This window comes from Saccostrea cucullata, unplaced genomic scaffold (assembly GCF_032062105.1).
Source record: "Saccostrea cucullata isolate Sc308-1 unplaced genomic scaffold, CSIRO_AGI_Scuc_v1 ctg4310, whole genome shotgun sequence".
In the NCBI taxonomy this organism is placed as follows: Eukaryota; Metazoa; Mollusca; class Bivalvia; order Ostreida; family Ostreidae; genus Saccostrea; species Saccostrea cuccullata.
The window spans coordinates 1-22,103 of NW_026931061.1; the positions used below are offsets into that span (position 1 = coordinate 1).

The following is a 22,103-nucleotide window of genomic DNA, read 5'->3' on the forward strand; positions in this document are numbered from 1 at the left end:
AGTTTTTGAAGACTATGTCTTCCAACAATCTATTGGAATACAAATGGGCCCCCCGTTAATAACAGACCTATTTTTGTATTCACATAAACCAGAATTTGTCTGTTCAGAACTTTGTATGTAAAAAGAAGAAAACACTTTTTGTGGCCTTCAACTCGACATTTAGATATATCGACTACGTATTGTCAATTAACAATGGAAATTTCCATTCTTATTCCGATACGATATATCCAGGTGAGCTTGGATTAAAGATACCACAGAGTCTGACACATCTGTTTCATATTTGGATATTTTACTTAAAAAAGACGTTAATGGTAATCTAAGAAACAAACTCTATGATAAACGTGATTACTTTAATTACAATTCAACTTCCATTACCGATGCATCATATATCTTCATCACCTGCATAGGGAGTTTATATATCTCAGTTGATTCGATACGCAAGAGTATGGTTTACGTGTTATCAAAGTCTATGAAATTAATTATTGACAAACAAGTTGATAAAACAAGAATATCAGCAGTCTCGTTTAAAGTCATCAATCCATGTGTTCTATGGTCGATACAATAACCTTATCAAATAAAATTCAATTTATCAATTATCAATGCTGACTAACATTTTTCTTACTTAATGTCAGTCCATTATCTATACACTAAATTGAGGACACATTTTTCCCGATCATGTCAAGGAGCTCACGGCGGGTGTGACCTTTCGGCACGGGATGCTCACTCCTCCATGGCACCTGATCCCACCTCTGATATTTCGGAGGTTCGTGTTTGCTCTGCTCTTATTTTTTATTGTTTTATGAATCTTCAGTACTGTTCGTTATCTCCATTTGTTCATTTTATTGAAGATTTCACTATATATGCAATGTATCCTTGATCAATTCATCGGGATCACAATGAGTGTAACCGGTAAGTAGGTGACGCTTGTGATTCTTGGCCACATGATCTTTGTCTGGATTTTTAAAGATTCATTGCAGTTTGTTATCTTCAATTTTTGCAAATATTCAACAGTAGGGGTTCAACAAATTTAAAGAGTTAAATTTAGAAATGACCAGATTTGCTTTATTATCTTGTATCATTTTATGATTGAATCATACAATGGCATTATGCCTTTAAAAAGCTGACCAGTCATCACATTGACCTAAACAGTGCACAATGGCAAATGCAATGACTTACCAACGCTAGAAATACAATATCGAATATTCATAGGAACTTTCACTTCCCCTTTTTCATGTTCTTGCTTGGTGGATATTGTATTCATTGGGTAGCTAAACCATCATATCGAGATCAAATACAGCAATAACATTTCACTGTTTTATATTGCAGAATAAGCTTGTACCTGAATTCTAGGGATAAACACAGCAAGAATGATTATGGTACCGACACAAACAAGGAAACTCACAACAGACAACTGAAAAGATAAAGGAAATTTAATATAAGTATCGGGAATATGAATATCTTCAAATAGACAAATTCCATATTTAAAAAATGTCAAAAAATTCCTACCAAAATTAAGAAAACTTTCCTCCCCTTTACTCTGATTGCTGTCAGTATACCCAAAACAGCTCCTGGAAACGTAACCACTCCAATGACAATAAGTAAGATTGGAAGGATACTGATTTGGTCTCCGAGTTTGTTTGAATCAGTGCTGATGCTGTTAATGACTGGTCTTATTTCACGACTTGCTAGGGTTCCGCCAAATAATAATATCCCAAGTACCAAGGAGATGATTCCAAGTAAAAACTGAATGAAAACATTGAATGGCGTTCAAAAATTTTGTTGAAGAACAGAATGCAATTACATGAGTTTTAAGATTTCAGTTTGAAATAATAATTAATTGACATTTTATTGAATTCCAGAAAAGAAAGATATCACAAATCAGATTTATATCAACAGTATCATGCTTTTACCAAGATTTTGAATCAACTTGTATTGATGTTTTCTTATTTAACTGTTTAAGGTATTAATTAAGGACTTTTTAAAAAATGGTTTATACGTATTGCATCTAAAACACCGTCTTCTTTCTGATAAATTTCCATATCAGACGATCTTCTTTGAAATTTCAGTGTAGATCTATATGAAGCATTACTTTGTTTTAAGCTACTGTACATGTAAAGTTCATCATTAGTATGGATTAAAAAAATCAGGAAGTTGTACAAACCAAACAAATACTGATGGTCATCAATGAAATAGTTCCGAATTTCCTCCAGTCTGGCATGGTGAAGTCTAAAACTGAAAATGAAAAAAAATGTTGCATAATTTCTGTTAATGAGTATGTTGATATGATGTACGCTTGTATATATGTATTATATTAAATATCTTACAAAGAAATGCTCGATAATTCCTTAAATGACTTAACTTGTGACGCTACAAGTATAATTTTAAAAGAAAAAAATATATCGTAAAAAACTATCTCTATTTCTTTATCAGAGGAGAAAATCTTAGAATTACACAGCTAAAGTCCTATATTTCCTCACGGAAACAGATCTAGAGCTATTGTTTCCTTGCTTTAAAAAGTCCTTTAAAAAAAATAACATTTCGCCATTTTCTTAAATTAACAAACCGTGTTTTTTTAAAAGGATATTTCTGATTTTTCGTTTTAAATCTTTCCCGTAGCCACTTTAATATGTATACTACTGATAATTATATATTTCAACGTACGATTGCACATTTTACTTTCTGTTTGATCTTATAAAATGTGCCATGAATGTTTTTCTTTTGTAAAATATTATTATATAATGCTAGCATTATGACAATGCGATTCACATTTAAAATTTCAAGTAAACTTGTTTGTTAGTTTGATGTGAAAACAAAAACAAGCAGAAATTTTATTCTCAATTTGATTAATGATAAATACATACCGTGATCTCAGGCAGGCTAATCATAAATAGAACTGGTTTTTACCTGACTTGTAGGGAACAAAAATATTTGTACTTTCGGTTTCGACTATGACTCATAACCAATGTCGCGCCATTCTGCATGATATTGATTTATCGACATTAATTAGTCTGAAATGTAAAAGCATTCAAAGAGGAAAGAACAGGCTATTCCAATGCATACCTAGTATATTTCGTTTGTTTACTTCTAGGTTTTTTCAGGTTTCATGCAGAATTTGTGATTAATTAACAGAAACTATAAGGAAGATGCTTTTTACATACATTTAATTGGATCAATACATTACCTTTAGATATTTTTAGGACACGATAGAATTTGAAAGCCAAATTTAGTTTAAACTTCGCATTTTGAAAAAAAACTTTGTGTTGTCTTGATTCAGATACTGAATTATTAACAAGGAAATGTTAGTCAGCGTCACTGAAATAGATAGAGTTATCTTTTACTTCATAGTTCATAGGCGAAGCACTTGTTTCATAGGGCTAACATAATCGATTTAATATCAGAAAAACATGTCAACTTATTGTCAAGCGAAACACAAAAAACTGTGATCTGTGCAGAGATTTTTCTGTAAATGCAAATTTTTAATTAATTATGTTTCAGAATACAAGTATATAAATACAAATCGCCTTATAAACGAGCACAATTAGGGGGTCATTAGAATTTACAGGAGTTTTTATCGAATAGCTGTTCCCTCAAAGAAAACATTCATTTCGACAATAAACTCGAGAAACTTGAGAAAGTTTTAAAAGAATTAAACGGTATTTCTATGTAGAATCAGAATGCTTCAATAGAGTACTTGGTCAACTGCAAAATAACTTTGTTAAAAAACAGTCTGATTGTACACACAAGTACTTTGAAGTTGACATCAAAAAGATACTTGAGTTTTTGATTGACAATATTTATGTGGCGTTTGAAAACCAGGTATTCCAACATTTCTATTGGAATTTCCATAGGTACCATTGCGCCTCGTTATAAGTAGACCTATTTTTGTATTCATATAAAGCAGAATTTGTCCTAAATCTTATACATGAAAAGGAAAAAATACCCGCTGTGTATGGCTTTCAATTCGACATTTTGATATATCGACGACATATTTTCGATTAACAATGCTTATATCCATTCTTATGTCGATACGATATATCCTGGTGAGCTTGGGATAAAAGATACCACAGAGTCTGAACATCTATTTCATATTTGGATATTTTACTTGAAAAAGACACAAATGGTAATCTAACAACAAAGCTCTACGATAAACGTGACTTTAACTTTAAAATCGTCAACTTCCCTTACTTATGCAGCAATATGCATCACCTGCATACGGAGTTAACTCTTAGCTGATCTGATACGCAAGAGCATGCACTACGTGTGAACGACTTCTAAAACGAGGTAAATTATTGACAAACAAGTTGATGAAACAAGAATATCAGCAGTCTTGTTTAAAGTCATCATTTCGTAAGTTCTTTGGTCGATACAATGACCTTGTCAGCAAATACAATTTACCATTGAGTCAAATGCTTACCGACGTTGTTCATACTAATTGTTAGTTCATTATTTACACACTGAATTGACAACGGATTTTCCGTTATTTCCCGATCATGACAGGGAGCACACGGCGGATGTTATATCATGAAAACAAGATGGTTCGAGAAACTCTATGCGCCCGGCGGCAACAAGTTCGAAAGAAGCTATTTTATCAGTCTTACACTTGGGATACGAAAGTATTTTAAATATTCATATAAAGACTATATTTAATCATATTTATTATAAAACTCACAATTTTTAATTATGCGCATGAATATGATAATTACATTACATGAATTATATTTTGTTCCTTACACTATAGCATAATTTAAATTTTAAAAAATTCTGATCTATTTATATATAAAACTGACACACTCCCAATGTTTATTTAGCTATACACACCGACAGGTTTCACACCTTTAATCGTACTAATTTACACAAAAACATATTCTAGGGGGAAACAAACACTTGCACAATAAATATGACGTTTTTTTGAAAATCATTGCCTTAAACAGAATTGCTAAAAGCACATTAAAATAAAAGAAGATTATTGTCTTCAAGAAATAATGTACAAGTAAAAACAAGGGGAAACAAGGGTAAAGCCCCTTTCTTTCATCCTATGATGCAAACAAACTTGCTTTAATCTCAAAGTCCATAAAACAATACAAAATAGGAGCAGAGCAAACACGGACCTCCGAAACATCAGAGGTGGGACCAGGTGCCATGGAGGAGTGAGCATCCCCTGCTGACCGGTCACACCCGCCGTGTGCTCCTTGTCATGATCAGGAAATAACGGGAAAATCTGTCGTCAATTTCATATGTTATGTCAAGATTAAAACATTTTGTACCATATGGACCTTAAATGTAGGCGGACCTTTTCTTACACAGGCCGGACCTTTTCTTATAAAAGGCGGACCTTATATGTTATCGCATTAGGTACCCCCAGACCGTTAATGTGGTGTACCAAATATTTTGCGCCACCAGTTGCAATCAGATGCTCACTCCTCCATGGCACCTGATCCAACCTCTGATATTTTGGAGGTCTTTGTTTACTCTGCTTCTATTTTGTATTGTTTTATGGACTTTTGATCTTAAATACTGTTTGTTATCGTTATTTTATTTGTTTTATTTGTCGCGTGAAATAATTGCAGAAGAAGTTACATACGATATACGCTGAGGAAAAGTTATAGTGTAATAGAGAACATTACTTACCCTGGTATTAAGCAGTATACCGGTATCATCACCTGAATATGGGTTTATACCTCTTAATTAAGTCGATTTGCAAGAACATGCTCTTTGTACGAACAATTTCTAGAACAGTTGACCGACAAGTTGATGAAACAAGGATATCAAGAGAACCGTTAAAAGTCATTTATTTTCAAGTTCTGTGCTCGATATAATGACCCTCTAGAAAATACAATGACGTTTTTGACACTCATTTTAATGTCAACACCTCAGTTAATTACACACTGAATTTGCACCGATTTAATATTTTTTATCATGTCATGGAGCACACGATGGGTGTGACCAGTTGGCAGGGGATACTCACTCCTCCATGGTACCTTATCCCACACCTGATGTTGCAGAGGTCCGTGTTTGGTTTGCGCCTGATTTGTATTGTAAAAATGATTTTTTTTATGCTTGAATACTGTCCGTCTCCATATTTCAATAAGTCTCAGTAAAAATAATATGCAAGATACTACTTATAATGTCTTGTTAAAAATTGAAGAGAGGGTATTCAAAATTATAACGTTTCCCAATAAGATCACACTACTGAGTATGTAATAAATTAAGAAATTCAAGTCAAGAACATCATAAAAAATTTAATGTAAAAAGAAGATAATGAATATTTAGACACAACATTAGCAAAACAATATGAAACATTATGATAATATATACACGAAATAGACAGTAAATGAAATCAATTTAGCCTTTATAATGATGTCCAGGAGTATTTCTTCAGCAACATAATTGGTGATTATTCACTACCACTGCTGACAATAAGCGTAAATATAATAAAGTAATTACTCGATTAACATGATTAAAGTGAGATTTAATTGTCAAAAGCTGAGGATAGAAAATAAAAATCTCAAAAACTTGTCTTTCAAGAGAGTGACTTTAAAAAGAGTGATGTAGATTAAAGATATCATACAATAATATTAAATAAATAAATCAATCAATAAAGGATCTCCAGTGATCTGGGGTTTTTCTATCCCTGAGCTTTGTCAAAGGGACAAAATCAAACGAGTTTGGTAAAAATCATATCCAACCACAAATCATTGGAGACTTTTTATTCCGTGTTTTGTACATAACTATCAATGAATTACACAACTTCATATGAATTTTGTTTTATTTTACTTCACTCTCACGCAAAACCTAGTGAGATGTCACAGCAGTGAGATGTCAAAAAATATCCAATAAGTGTTATCTATGTAGGGATACAGTGGTTAACATTGGATGAATTGAAAAATAATAAAATCCCATGTAGAATATTTAAATTTTTTTGTATATGATAAAGATTCAAGTTGATTTTTGGTCGCCACGTTCCTTTGCTTCACTATAATTTTATTCCGTTCAATGGATGACAGGCTGTTGGATAACAAAAGCCCAGAATCAACAGACATCTGTATAAAAAAAAGAACAAATGGTTCAATTGGATATATTCATGTAGTTATATTAATCTAAACTCTTGTAAAATCAGTATTACAAAACTCTTTCATGCACATACACAAAACAAAAAATTCTTCCACACAAGTATTTCTTTCTATATACTAGTACCATTTTTAAAGGGGTATTGTATTAGGGGTTGTTGCACATATATCATTTCTCGCTGACAATATTAAAAGCCAATTCTCTGAGTTTATAATTATAATCGTTGATAATACGTAATACCACAAGAAGAAAAACACAAACTATTATCAGCTCAAATATCAGTATTTTGGCAATTGATCTTTATTTTTAAATTCCTTGGTTATTCAGTTATTAAATGTTCATCAGTTTAATCAAAAATGATATTGAATGTGAATTATTCACAAAATGAGCCCCAATTTACCTATTAAACAAAGTGCGAATCTAACCGGGAGGGATGTAAACATTGACCAAATAACACCGGGACGATAACTTCCTCTTGTAATGTTTATTAACATTTAGTGTCAGGTCAACACGTAGATGGAATTGCTTAGTAATAAACTTAAAAGTTTGAATCTTTCCATAACATCAATAGTGACCAGATAATCAAGAGAACATAACCAATATTTACATATGTTCATATTGGTTATGTTCACTTGAAGAGCTTGTCACTATTAATGTTATGGAGAGATTCAAACTTTTAAGTTTATTTATCACTAAGCAATAAATAGAGCACAACTGAATGTTATGTAAGCTGTATAAAAATTGAATTGTAATTTGCGTATGTTCATTACAATTCAATATTTATACAGTTTATATAACATTCATTTGTTGTGCTCTACTCTGATAATAAGAGTAATTTTCATGATGTTAAAAGTAGTAAAGAATACATTACCTCTAAACCACCTTCTCGTCACCACTCTGTTTACAAATTATGAAAGAAAATATAACAGCAAGAAGCTGAAAAATTAAAGAAGAAAAACGTATTTAACACGTCTTATAATAATGCCTGTTGTATAAGAAATAAGTATTCAACATATGTTTTAACAATGCCCTGTTTTATCAATTATCGCATGTAACTGGAACAATTTACTCATTCAGTTTTGAAGTATATTTTTTCGTTTACCTCAATGACAAGGATTGTGACTCCAACACCAATAACTTGATTAGAGTGAGATTCGATCTCGTCTTTTACTGCCTCGTAACATCCCTGAAAGATACATTAATAATTTTTAACATTTAATGATATATCGAATGACTTCTTTTTTCAGACATTTTAATTTGTGCTGTTCAATAAATATTGTCCTGAACTATACTGACTTTTTCGCATCATTGAAACTTTAATGAATTTATAACAATTCATGTTACTACTTTTCATCATCATAGAGCAGGTGAATTCCAAAGATAAAGAATTATATAATGGGCATCAAAAATGGGTACCGTCCTTGCTAAAAAAAAATTATAACAACTAATGTACTGTTTGCCATATTTCAACAAATAATCACTGATAATGAATGATTTGACTTACAGACACATAGCTAATTTGATAGACATCTTTGCGGGAGTAGTTCACACTGTTTTAAAGAAACGTTTGGCAGTAAAAAAAAAACGTAAGTACTCAAAGGTCATTTGAAAAATGAGTGAAAACGACAGCATGTAAGAATACCTAGACACTTAATTTAAAATATCAGTAACTGTAGATATCCACGTTTGTTTGAAATTCAAAAAATAATAAAAATTGAATGAAGGATATGAAAACAACGAACAGTATTCAATATCAAAGTCCATAAAACAGTACAAAGTAGAAGCAGAGCAAACACGGACCTCTGAATCTATTGCTTAAAACCCTAAAGAAAATTCACAATAAGATGTACTTGATAAAAAGAGCAAAGGATTGCAAAAGCATAAAGATAGATTTTTATTATTTTTTTTTAAACATAAGTGGTCTTGTTGTTCAAAATCGTATTCGGAGAGGCAGTTTTATTTCTGGAAGAGTCTAAAATGCAATTTTTTTGCCAAAAAAAATCGAAAGGTTAATGAGAGGAAGGTACCAGAATCAGGAATCCACTACATTAAATTTCTTCATAACCGCGACCAATTCCGCACGCCCTGAAGAGTAAAGGAGTTTTTTTTTTGTTTTGTTTTTTTTGATAATCAGGAAGTTATTTTTTCACATTAACAATATATATTCGCCAGATCCTTCACCTTTAGACTGTTTCATTTTTCAAACTTGAAAATACACATTTCAAAAGGAAGAAACGAGTCCAGGAAATCATCTGCCATTTTCCTGAGGGTCATACCCAAAAATGAGTTCTAAAAACAATCCGAAATTGGATAAAAAAAATTACAGACATGTGTTTTAATTAAAAGAGAATATTAAGTTAAATCATTAAGATTAAATCACTGAAAGCGTCTTTTGCTTCTTTCCGAGCACCGAAGACATCATTTATTGAACAGCTCTTGTATATTTACAGAAAACAATATAACATGGACTGACATAGACAGGGTATCATAGAAAGGAGGCGGGATCTTAGAAAAGAAACAATTTTAATTCAATTTTTATACATAAATGTTTTTCTCTATTAATATGGTATTCGATATTTTCTCTTTTAAATGTTTTAAATAATGAAAACCCGTTACCATAGAGTTGATGCCGCTAGTTCCAGCTGTGCAGTCAGAGGGCGCTGACAGATAGTTACTGGAGTCCACGCCTTGACAGCAAGCGGGAGGAACTAAGAACTGGGTGGATGCGCAAGCTCCAGAGGAGGTGCACCACAGAGAATTTCTGAGATCGTTCTTAGCTGCGTCCGGTCCGGTAACAGGATTAACACCACAGCAGTCCAACTGTAAATATAGCATTAATTTTAGTCGATTTCGTTCGCTTCGTTTTAAGTTTAATTGCCTTTTTAATAACTGCACATAACATATGAAATAAATCTGCATTTTAAAAACATCAGTTAACATAAATACCGTCATAAACATGTAATTCCATGAATTTGATATCTCGTCGGTACTATTAAGACGGTGGTCCACATAGTTCGTTTCAATTGACTTCAGCATTCCTGCTTTAACTGTGCCTTCAACCTTAAAATATCATTAAGGTAAGTTTCATTCAGATTTCAAGTTAACTCATTAATAAAAGTCAACTAAGCTTTTAAACCATCTCATTCAAAAGTAAAATGATTTTGAAATCCTCTTGTTTGGTAACTATTTTATAACCCGTGCATTTGCCGTGCATTCGTGGTAAGGAAGAGTATCATTTGTTACAGTATAATCAGTTAAACTGTATAAAAAAATTAAAAAGGTAATTCATAAGAATTGATAAATATCAAAGTCTAAGATTTATCACGATCACGATTAAATAGGATTACCTCTGACTTCATTGAGAACCAAAGTGCAATGGCGACGATTTTCATGATGAACAATATCAGAACCAAAACAGCATACTAAAATACAAATTGACGTTTTAGTACTTAAAATTAATATCTAAAAAACATTTAAAAATTCAGAGTTGTTCAGGCGAGAGAAAATTCCAAGCAACAGTTCTATTCTCAGTATTTCTTAACAGAGAACATTATTGTCATCTCTTTATTTTATAAATTCCTTACTGTGACCAGCATGCATCTGTTCTGACAACAAGCACCAAAAAGACCCAGACCAGCGACCAAGAAGATGAAGACGCCGATGATGATGAGGAGTATAGAGAGATTGTCTGTCAGATTTCCGAGTTTGTAGGAGCTGACAGTGATCGTGTTCAGGGCCGGCTTCACCTCATCCTTAATGATCTTCACATTGGCTTTCATTAAGGCTCCTACTATCAGTAACCCAAGACCGAGCAACTGAAAATAAAAATCCAATAAGTAAACTAAGACTGAGCAGCTGAAAATAGAAACCCGAATAAGTAACCCAAGACTGAGCAGCTGAAAATAAAATATCAGAAGAAGAGAAAGGACTTCTTCATTAGTTTGATATCAACGAAAAATTGAGGCCTGGAAAGGTATTTATTTTGTACCTTGTTTGATTGTGAATGATGCAAATAATAAATCTCTTAAATATCAATATGCGCTGTGCTTCCATTCCACAAATTATACAGTGGTTCATGATGAAATTGTAAACTTTCTATGAAGTTCAAAATTCAACCTTTCTGCAACCATCCTTATGAATTTATTAAACTTTATATGCCCCTTTAAATTTCATTACTGTAAAAGTTTGAATGAAAATAAGAAAAGTATGTACTTTAAATTATTACGTGTACTCCTTTGAACATGGCTTAGTTTTTTTATTTCAAGTTTTTAAACAAAAGTTTGTTTCTATCATATGTAATTAAAGGATATTCAACTTTCACTTTATTTGAATCGTCTAACTTTTAGAAATGAAAAGAACATCAGTCATATTCAGGTACAATTAATTGTTTAATTTTCATGCTTTGTCTATCATATTTCTTCTGGTTGCTACGATCTACGAACGAATTAAAGTCTTTATCTAGCCATTAGCAAAGACATTGTCTCTTCTGTATTTCGAAACGGTTCTATATAATAAAGTTATTACTCACAAAAAATAAGATGTTGATAACGATCAGGAAAATTTTCCCAAGAGTTCCTCCACAACTTAAACCCATCTCAGAAGGTCAATGGCAGCTAAAAAAAGACAAAAAAGGTCAGAGCTCATGACTTTGAATGAATGTAAATGAGTGTCCGTCAGTGAAACCTGAAAAATAACTAGGTTCAAGAATTGGTAAGATAAAAAAAACTAAGCATGAAAAAGGCTGTTTGAATTACACTGGGAAAACTGTAGAAGACACTTGTTTTTTAAATCCTTGTGATCTAAAATATATATTACCTTTTTGATGTAAGACTCTTACATGTAAATATTACACAGGGAAAGAAATGCATGTATCATATTAGTCTTTGGCTTAAAATCGAATGACAACAATTATATAGTTGAAGAAAGGGGCTGTGAAACTCGGCCGAAAAACAAATATGCTGTTAGGTTATATCGGAAAACACATTTTGCAGCTTCATTTATGATTGATGATTTTAAAAAGCCAAACAATAGAAAAACAGCTGACTTCCGCACGGGAAATGGTAGAAAATACAGAGTGTATGTTTCAGATGACATTTTCATATATAAAATGAACTCTGGAGACATTGGATGAGCTGACATACACAGAGGATCAGGTGACACCAATGGGGAAATTAACCGTATTTTTTTTATTCAAAATGACCTACTAAGTAATGTCAACAGAGACAATGACGAACATCAAGTGTCTAAAAAATCAATTTATTGAGTTAGGTTTACCATCTGCTCTGTGCGTCCATTCCAAAAGTTATACTGCTGAATGGCATTTGGAAGGAAAATGTATAAGTGCACATGCACTTATGAATATTAAACAATTGAGTGATCAAGCACAAAATTTAAAAATCCAAGTGCACCTAAAAAGATGCTTTTTGTGTATGGAGCATGCAAGGGTGGCATTTAACTAAGGACAAACATCACATGCAATAAAAAAAATTTAAAATTAAAATTTTCATGGGTGTACTTTTTGAAATTTGGATGAAAAAAAAATCAATATTTCCTGTTGACTTGAGTCTTCAAATTTGATGGCAACATATTGCCTTTTCGAAAGTTTAAATCATAAGTCTCCTTTCAGATGACTTGTGGAAAATGCTTCATATTATGCATAATGAGAGCTTCATTTTCATTCTGCTTCGACATAACAAAAAACACATTTAAAAGGGTTATATTTATTCCTACAAAGAAAGAAAAAATCTTTCGGGACAAAAGAAATTTGAGAGTTTCTTTTTCCAGTGAGTTAAGAAGAAATAATCTCAAGAATCCGAATAACGTATAAAACAATGTCCCACACAGTGATGATATTAGCCCAGTAACATACACTCCCGGTGACACAGGTTATGTTCCTGCCCGGGGGCAAGGTGGCACTGTCAATCTGTGATCGGTCTCTAATGTTTATAAACACAATATTCTGAAGTAAAGGCCAATCATAGGATAAGAGACAGGTTATTATTAGGCGTAGCTAGTCAATATATCAAGTAACAAAAACAAATCAGAAACTGGGAGGCTATCCATTCCACAGGGCACCTGACTGATACAGGTAGCTAAAACTTAAAGCTACATATATTATGGATAACATGTCATTTGACGTTTTACTTTATTTATTGTTCACTTAGTTTACTCAAGGCTCTAGATCTTTAACTTAAAGTCAGGATGGAAAACATTTCAATTACATTGTTACAAAATCCTCGGGGTTCTTTTATAAGATTATGAAAAAAACACTCCAACAAACTAAATTCATGTAATGCAGATACAGATCTACAAACCTGATATACCAACTTTTCAAATATGCAATTTTGAAATAAAAGCATGACTAGTACTAGTGTTCTTTTCTGTCCCAAATATGTAGAATATATAAAACAGCAGATTCACAGTTGCAATAGTTGTTTGTTCTTAAATTGATACCGACACCTCCCAAATAATAATAATGGCAAATTCCATGTCTTGTTCTGGAAGACCCTAAATAAGTGTCAGATCAAAAAGTAAAATATAAGTTCACGGCATTAATATTATATGTAACAATAAGTCATTAAGATATACCTATATGATGTTGATGATTTAAGAATATGCTTACATTATATATGTCTTTCAACATTTACTTAGATATGTTTTTGTATGAATGATAAGGCACCAGGTCTCTCCTTTGGAATTCCCAGGGGGGAGTCTGACATGTACATGTACACTCTGTTCCTAGGTATGTATTTTAACTATTTTTGTATCGAGAGCTGTTCGTTATTTTCACCTTTCTCATCTGCTTTATCTAAAAAAAAAAATATTCGATGTCTTTAAGATTAGATGTTGTTACTGAAATACGAACTAATTTCTAAAAATAATGTTAGGTGATAAGGTTTGAGGTACTCGGCGGACATGTAAGATGTGTGTATTTTGTGACATGTTTAGTACAGTGGTTGGATAGTTAGCGCATGCCCTCCAGCTCTTATAGAACATCAGTACATCTATCGTCGACCAATCTACTTCATAATTAACACAATACAGTGTTATATTGGGACTGAGCTCCTAATTAAGTAACAAATCAATACACATGTGCACAGGTATAACTCAATGTTTTTATTACGCTGTGTACAGAAAAAACAATAAGGGTGCAATTGTGTTTGTTCAAGTAGTATTATGAACGGTAATCATCGCCATACATATTATCATTTTACTGGCATATTAAAGTAAGATATTTCAACTATAAAAAAAAATTTCAAACTTCCTAAGATAAAACAAATGAAAGGCTTCCTAGTATTGAACTTAAATAACTCACGTATACCTTTGTGCTCTGCCGAAAAATGACTGATACCTGCGCTGAGGATTTAACAATGTGGGAAAAATAAAGTAATTCACACAGGTGAATAATTTTCTGCATTGGGTATTGAAAAAAATCGGGAGGTATAAATAACATTATTGAACAATGAGTAAAGGCAACCTATTATACATGTAGAAACATACCTTTCACAGAATTGTCAGTGTTTTCTCGATTCCACTCCACGGCCTTTATATCAAAGTATACGTTATGTTGTAGGTGATCTATTGTGTGACCCAGGACAGTAGGGGAACTTATTGGTGCAAATACCACACATTCATATAGAGAGAATAAAACATAAATATGTCAATGACCACCTACCGGAAAATATTAACTATGTCAATCAGTGGTCAACGAGCAAGGGACAGAGGTGTTGGGGGAGGGTGGGGCAGAACTATTTGTGATGTACAAGTAAAAAGGTAATTATAAGATAAAGGATTCTAGCACATCGGTATCGACCTGAATATCTTCTGGAATCTTCTGGAATATTCCTCCTCAACAGTTATCAACAATGGAAATAAAAGCATCGTTCATTGATTAAGGCTGAGGAGTCGACCTCAAGCCGGTAAAGAGCACAATATGTTACAAATAACAAGAAGTATACAAACATGTGCATGGAAAAATTTAATATTTAATATAAAGTCCTAGCACTAACTGTTTAAAAATAAGGACTAATGTTTTAAGTTTTTTAAAAAAATATGTCTGCAAGGTCATCAGATCAAGAACTGTTTGTACCCAGGAATAAATCTGTGAAATATGAAAGCCCTTGTAATCTATTAATACTTGTTCAAAATTTAAATCCAATGTTAAGTTTTCTAAAGTAGGTTAAACTTCAAGGTCAAATATGTACCCGTAAATCTGGAAATTTTTGCTGTAGATAATTTTTTAGCAAATTTGCGAGTGCATTACATTCGCAAAATTATTTTTCTTAAAAATAAATCACCAATAAGAAAATGTATACAAAGGAGTGGTCATTCGCAAAATTTTGAATCGTAAAAATTAATCAACAGCATTTTGACCCGAATTCGCAAAATAAAATCGACGTAAAAATTTCCAGATTTACGATATGTCCAAAAAACGTTCTTGTCATAAGGGATACACATCTGAAATATAAAAGCCATATCTTTAACCGATCAAAAGTTAGAAACTTAGAAGCAAGGTTAAAGGTTTTGCAGACAAACAAATTAATTTGAACTTTATTCTGATAACTGACAAAACAGTTAAGAGAAGATATGTACAGTATGATAAACAGGAAATACAAGAAAACATTGATGTAACCATCAATTGTCGCCCGGGAGATATATAAAGTAAAACATGAAAATGCGTCTTGATCATCAAACCGCTTCTATATATGATATGAGTGAAAAGGCATGCGTCTAATTGATGAAGACCATAGTCGCGAAAATTTGGAAAACATGTATTCGGATAAAAATCAATCAAAAACGATACCATTTTAAACTTGATTAATTCTTCAAGTAAATGTTGGCTGCATTAAATATAAATTGAAGTTAGACAAACGCATCACCTATATTTAAAATGTTAATTTTCAATTTTAGAATATAAAACACGAGCTGTGCAGAGTACGTTTTTATCCGAGAAGTAAAATTCGATGTTCTAAAAAAAAAAGGGACCTGTCGTTTTTTCGATAGTAAATGGTAAGCAACTTTATATATCAAATATGAAAAACATATATATTTTTACAGATTCACTTTATGGAAGTAAATGTATTATGTATCTCGTAATTTATAAACGGAAAGAACATTCTGATTAACAATCTTTTCAATGTTTAGAAAACCTGTAATTCTAAATAACTACTCCCACCCCAATCCCCATACACCAACGCTTAAACTTATATGTATAGAGCAGCCCGTTCCTCCGGGCTGCAATAACAACAGCAAACCTGCCCTAAGAAAAAATATAATTATTAGTATACTTGTATACAATGGCAAACGACAGTTTTACCCCAGTAAAGCACGAAAATATGTACTGATGTAGTAATAGGTGACAAAAATTTCTCTGTACAATGAATAGTATTATTAATTATAGTAAATAATTTTACATTTTGATGATTAAAAATTATTATAGTATATCTCGAAGATCCATGGCTTTGGTATAAATTTCCAAAAGGTTTTACATATAAGGTAATCATAGATTTATATATGAAATATATTTGGAGATAATAAATTTAGCATTCAAGCTCAAAAGTTCATTAAACAATACAAAGTCTGGAGAAAAGCAAACACGGACCTAAAAAAAATCATATGTGCATGGGATCATTTGCCATGGAGAAGGAAGCATCCCCTGCCGATCGGTTCAATCGACCATATGCTCCTTGTCATGATCGAGGTATAGCGGGAAAATCCGTCGACAATGAAACATGTAAACAATGGCCTAATAATTAGCATTATCAAACGGGCCTCAAACAGTCTGATAATTTTACATATAGAACAGTATTCGGTATATATCAATTACTGAAAATCAGATTGTATTTGTTGAATTGACCATTGTATCGACCATAGGACTTACAAAATGATAGATTTAAACGAGACTGCTTATATTCTTGTTTAATCAAATATCCTCGCTTCATAAATTATCCATACGTAGAGCATGCATGCTCTCGCGTATAGAATCAACTGAAATATGTAAACTCCGTATGCAGATGATATTGGTATATTGCTGCATAAATAGAGGAATTTGTTAATACAAAAGTTGAAAAGCTCACATTTATTATAAAGCTTAGTTCTTAAAGATAATATAACCATTATTGACGTGTTTTTCTATTAAAATATCCAATTATGAAGTACATGTGTCTGACTATGTGGTATGATGGTATCTTTAATTCAAGTTCATCGGGATATTTCGTTTGGACATAAGAATGGAAATAACCATTGTTTATTGACATTTACATCGTCGATATATCAAAAGTAGGGTCAGAGGAAGTATTTCTTTTTCTTATTTTGAATAATTTTTGCTTGTTTTGAATATAGAATTAGGTCTCCTAATAACTGGGTGCAATTGGTACCAATGGGAATTCCAATATATTGTTGGAAGACATGTTCTCCAAAAACCATATAGATATTGCATGTCGATCAGAAACTGGTGCATCTTTTTAAAATCAACTTCGGGGTACTTGTTTGTAACAGTCAGAATTAATACTTTTTTAATTAAATAATTTTGCAAATATCCAATCACAAGGTAAGTAAATTAACGAGTTTATTTTTTTTTTTAAGCAGCTTTTAATGATATAAAAATCCTGGACTTTTTTTATCATGGGGAATATTTTATTTAGTTGTGTGTATATATATATATATATATATATATATATATATATATATATATATATATATATATATATATATATATATATATATATATATATATATATATATAGTTGAAAGTTTTTTCTGTTGTTGATTTTGGTAAAATTTTGATATTTCAAACCTTTTTTGAAAGTTCTTAGGAATTTGTAAGTATCCATAGCTGATTTATAACACTTCTTGATTACATTGTTGCATATTCCTCCTGAGGTTTCTTCCTCGCCACTGGTATATTTTAGCGAGGAGTAAAGAAAGAGGTTTGGTATAGACTCAGAGTCGACGTCATGTTTTAAGTAGTATTGTAGATGAACATGCATTTACAAGATGAAGCTAAAGCCTACCTTTCAATTGATTATGAGGAATAATTGTACAGAGTAAAGAAACATTGTGATGTTTCTGATGTTTGAAAAAATTCCTGATATTTGATGAATTCTTTTTTCAACTTCTCCGGAGATTTTTAAAATCCAATCAACATTCTGGTTTAATGTCATCATTTCGTAAGTTCTAACCCTGGTCGATACAATGACCTTTTCAGCAAATCAATTTATCATTGAGTCAAATGCTGACTGACGTTTTTCATACAAATTTAGTCCATTATTTATACACTGAATTGACAACGAATTTTCCCGTTATTTCCCGATCATGACAAGGAGCACACGGAGGGTATAACCGGTCGGCAGGGGATGCTCACTACTTCAAGGTACCTGATCCCAGCCCTGGTGTTTGGTCTGCTCCTATTTTGTGGACTTTTGATTTTGATAATGTGCGTTATCTCCATATGTATTTCCATATGTTTCACATTTGATACACTGTACCCCGTGTACAAGTATCTGATATTTCTCCTCTACACAAGTTAAATTACAATGATTGTTCAACATATGTTATGAGTGCAACATGTCGAGCTTACTTTGCAATTTGTACATCAGCTAATATTTTGTGACCCATATTGATATCGGCTTGTTAAGCTGTTGTCGAACCCCTTAATGTATCTTTGTAAGGATTTTTATGAAGTTTAAATTCCAGTATAGGTAGGATAGAGCCAACATCATGCAGATACTGGATTGGACATCTCCGTTATAATATCACAAACACAAGCTTGTGTAGATCAGTGATCTTGCTTTAGCTTCTACAAATAGTTCTTTCAAAACTTTACAAAAAAAAGAAAGAGAAGAGTTTAGTACGAATATTAAGACCTGATTATGGAATCTATACAAGATTTACAATAGCTGTATATTACGCATTAAAATTTTCGCATATTTCTCTATCTTATACGATAAAAAGGATCTTGATCTCTTTATTCACACCACTGAATTTTCAAACAATAGTAATAGTATTAATATCAGGACAAATGGCATTCAACAGTTTGTTTCCATAGAAATGAACAGAAAAAGCAGAGTTTGTCGTCGTTATCTCGGAATTAAATGCGATTTGTCAGCTAGGTATCGATTTCTTTCAACCTGTGCAGATCCCCTTTAGCTCTATCAAGAACAAAGATGATGTTGACGCAATTTAAACAAGCCACATAAGAGACGTAGATATTCAGTCACTTTACTGTTCGTGTTAATGTTATTTTGTTACTAGCTTTACTAAACTTTATATCCCTCAACGAACAACAAACAGATACATTAAAACAAAGGGGATATTCTATATGCCCTGTGTATTTGTGAAAAAAAAAATTCTTATTTCAATATAATGAAATGCAAATTTATCAAACCTGAATAATATTTCACAAACAGCATGGCTGAATTCAAACTTTTAAACCTTGCATCACTGATAAAGATATATTGCTCCAGGCCCATACAATTAAGACTAGAAAGGTTTTGATCTTAACTGCTCTTTACATTACAAATACAATTCCACACTCAGTAATAATAGCTGTATCCACGTAGTTTTTTTTTTTTTTAACTTTTTCTTAATATTAAGAACAGTAAAGTTACCGGTAGTACATGTACCAAATCATTAGATACTTAACAATGCAATCAATATGTTGATATAATATTATTGCAGATCAGACCAGTGTGTTTTCGTCTAAATGGCTATTCCGTTAGTTTCTCGTATTTCATTGCGTACACATGCACTTCGTAACGGTTCTTACTACAAATTAGGGAACTGAAAAGGTCACATTCAATATATATCATGTATATTGCTAAAATGAAATAATCAATTGTTTGTGTTATGCTTTACCATGCGATTATATTTGATCTTTTGAAGTGAGAACAGTAACATAAGGGAAACAATATTAATCAAAAACGTGCACGGGTTATCCTATCCTCAGAATCATTACATTCATATGATGAGATCAGAAGCTTTATACATATAGCTACTTACATGTCAAGAGATATTTGGAATTTGATGTTAGCCTGTCTCGTCTTAATCACTTTGATATCATTTATCACAAAATAGTTGTATCACCATAAATACATACAGCTGTACTCCCGTTTGATGATTTGTACGCAGTATTGCCATGTATTGATCGGCATCTGAGAATAATATTTTTCTGGCTTTGAGCCAATGTTAAGATACTTCTTCTTCAGCTTACAATCTGTGAAGGTCATCTCAAACAGGTCAAGTGGAGGTCATCTCTAAACAGGTCAAGTGAAGGTCATCTCTATACAGCTCAAGTGAAGGACATCTCTATACTTCTCATGCATGTGGATGTCATCTGTAAACTGCTCAAGTGGAGGTCATCGCAAGATTTTACCAAAACCAACAGCTTAAAAACTTACATCTTTTCAACTTTATACACAACCATTCCCCACGACAAATGGAAGTCCAGGCTTTTTGATATCATTGACAGCTGCTTTTTCAATAAAAATGGAACTGGTAAATTTACTTACCTGGTCATTGGTCATTCGCAAAATTATTTTGTTAAAACATATTTTGATTGCAAACACAGGTACTCTGCAGTTGACATCAAAGAGATGCTTGAGTTTCTATGTGGTTTTTGGAGACCAGGTATTCCAACAATCTATTGGAATTTCCATGGGTACCAATTGCGCTCCGTTATTAGCAGATCTATTTTTATATTCATATAAAGCAGAATTTGTGCAAAATCTTATGCGTGAAAAGAAGAAAAAACACTTGCTTTGGCCTTCAACTCGACATTTAGATAAATCAAATACGTATTGTCAATTAACAATTGAAATTTCCATTCCTACGTCGATACGATATATCCTGTTGAGCTTGAGAAAAAAGATACCACAGAGTCTGACTCATCTGCTTCATACTTGGATATTTTACTTGAAAAAGACGTTAATGGTAATCTAACAAACAAGCTATATGAAAAACTTGATGACTTTAACTTATCTATTGTCAACTTCCCTTATATTACTTATGCAGCAATATACCTTCATCATCTGCATACGGAGTATATATATATCTCAGTTGATTCGATACGTAAGAGCATGCTCTACGTATGAACAATCTAAAACGAGGTAAATTATTGACAAGCAAGTTGATGAAACAAGAATTTCAGCAGTTTCGTTTAAAGTCATCGTTTCGTAAGTTCTATGGTCGATACAATGACCTTTTTAGCACATACAATTTATCATTGAGTCAAATGCTAACTGACTTTTTTCATACCAATTGTTAGTCTATGATTTAAACATTGATTTGACGACGGATTTTTCCGATTATGACAAGAGCATACGGCGGGTGTGACCGGTCAGCACAGGATCCTCACTCCTCCATGGCACCTGATCGCACCTCTGGTGTTTCGGGGGTCCGTGTTTGCTCTGCTCCTAATTTGTATTGTTTTATGGAATTTGAGATTGAATACTATTCGTTATCTCCATATCCTTCATACAACTCAAATGGAGTTCATCTTAATACAGTTGTAGTGGGCGTATCTCTATAAAGCTCATGTGGAGGACATCTGAGCTGCTCAAGTGAAAGGCATATCCATATGTAAGCAGCCAGTATACAGTTTAAGTGGAGGGCATCTGTATACAGCTCAAGTGGAGGGCATCCCTATGCAACTCAAGTAAAGGACATCTCAAAACACCTCAAGTGGGGGACATCTCTATATGTTGGAAGACCTGGTCTCTATAAGCATTTTCATAGTGAATCAGAAACCCAAGCATCTTTTTAATATTAACTTCAGGGTACTTGTATGTACATTCAGAATTGTTTTTAACAAAATAATTTTGCAAATGACCAGTGACAAGGTGAATTTAAGAGTTCCACTTTTATAGAAAATGCAACTGCCAATGATGTTAGAATACTCTGGATTTAAAGTTATCGTGGGGAATGATTGTATGTAAAGCAGAAAAATTGGAAGTACCAATATCACACTATATCTCATAAATACCTGCAGTTCTTGGATTTAAAACAAAAAAACGAATATTCTTTTCTTGTTAAATAGA

The 22,103-nt window shown here is 32.4% G+C and overlaps 2 protein-coding genes across 6 annotated transcripts; both read right to left on the minus strand.

Annotated features, from left to right (window-relative positions):
* Positions 1-1,272: 1,272 nt before the first annotated feature.
* LOC134231235 (uncharacterized) lies at positions 1,273-2,924 on the minus strand. The gene is made up of 4 exons (XM_062713173.1): positions 2,905-2,924; positions 2,162-2,232; positions 1,507-1,743; positions 1,273-1,411 (listed from the first exon to the last, which is right to left on the minus strand). Exons 2-4 carry the CDS (start codon positions 2,216-2,218, stop codon positions 1,316-1,318), a joined length of 390 nt encoding a protein of 129 aa, XP_062569157.1. The 5' UTR covers positions 2,219-2,232; positions 2,905-2,924; the 3' UTR covers positions 1,273-1,315.
* A 3,295-nt stretch (positions 2,925-6,219) lies between these two features.
* Positions 6,220-20,158, minus strand: LOC134231233 (tetraspanin-18B-like). 5 transcript variants are annotated; one of them, XM_062713167.1, is made up of 9 exons: positions 20,068-20,158; positions 11,597-11,681; positions 10,653-10,883; positions 10,416-10,490; positions 10,015-10,128; positions 9,685-9,888; positions 8,171-8,254; positions 7,940-8,004; positions 6,220-7,040 (listed from the first exon to the last, which is right to left on the minus strand). In XM_062713167.1, the coding sequence occupies exons 2-8, from the start codon at positions 11,660-11,662 to the stop codon at positions 7,942-7,944; spliced, it is 837 nt and encodes a 278-aa protein (XP_062569151.1). In that variant the 5' UTR covers positions 11,663-11,681; positions 20,068-20,158; the 3' UTR covers positions 6,220-7,040; positions 7,940-7,941. The 5 variants fall into 5 exon arrangements, with proteins under 5 accessions (XP_062569151.1, XP_062569155.1, XP_062569150.1 ...); XM_062713171.1 differs by lacking the exon at positions 20,068-20,158 and adding an exon at positions 14,569-14,649 and having other exon boundaries at positions 6,220-7,005; XM_062713166.1 differs by lacking the exon at positions 20,068-20,158 and adding an exon at positions 14,569-14,649.
* Between the last annotated feature and the right edge of the window lie 1,945 nt (positions 20,159-22,103).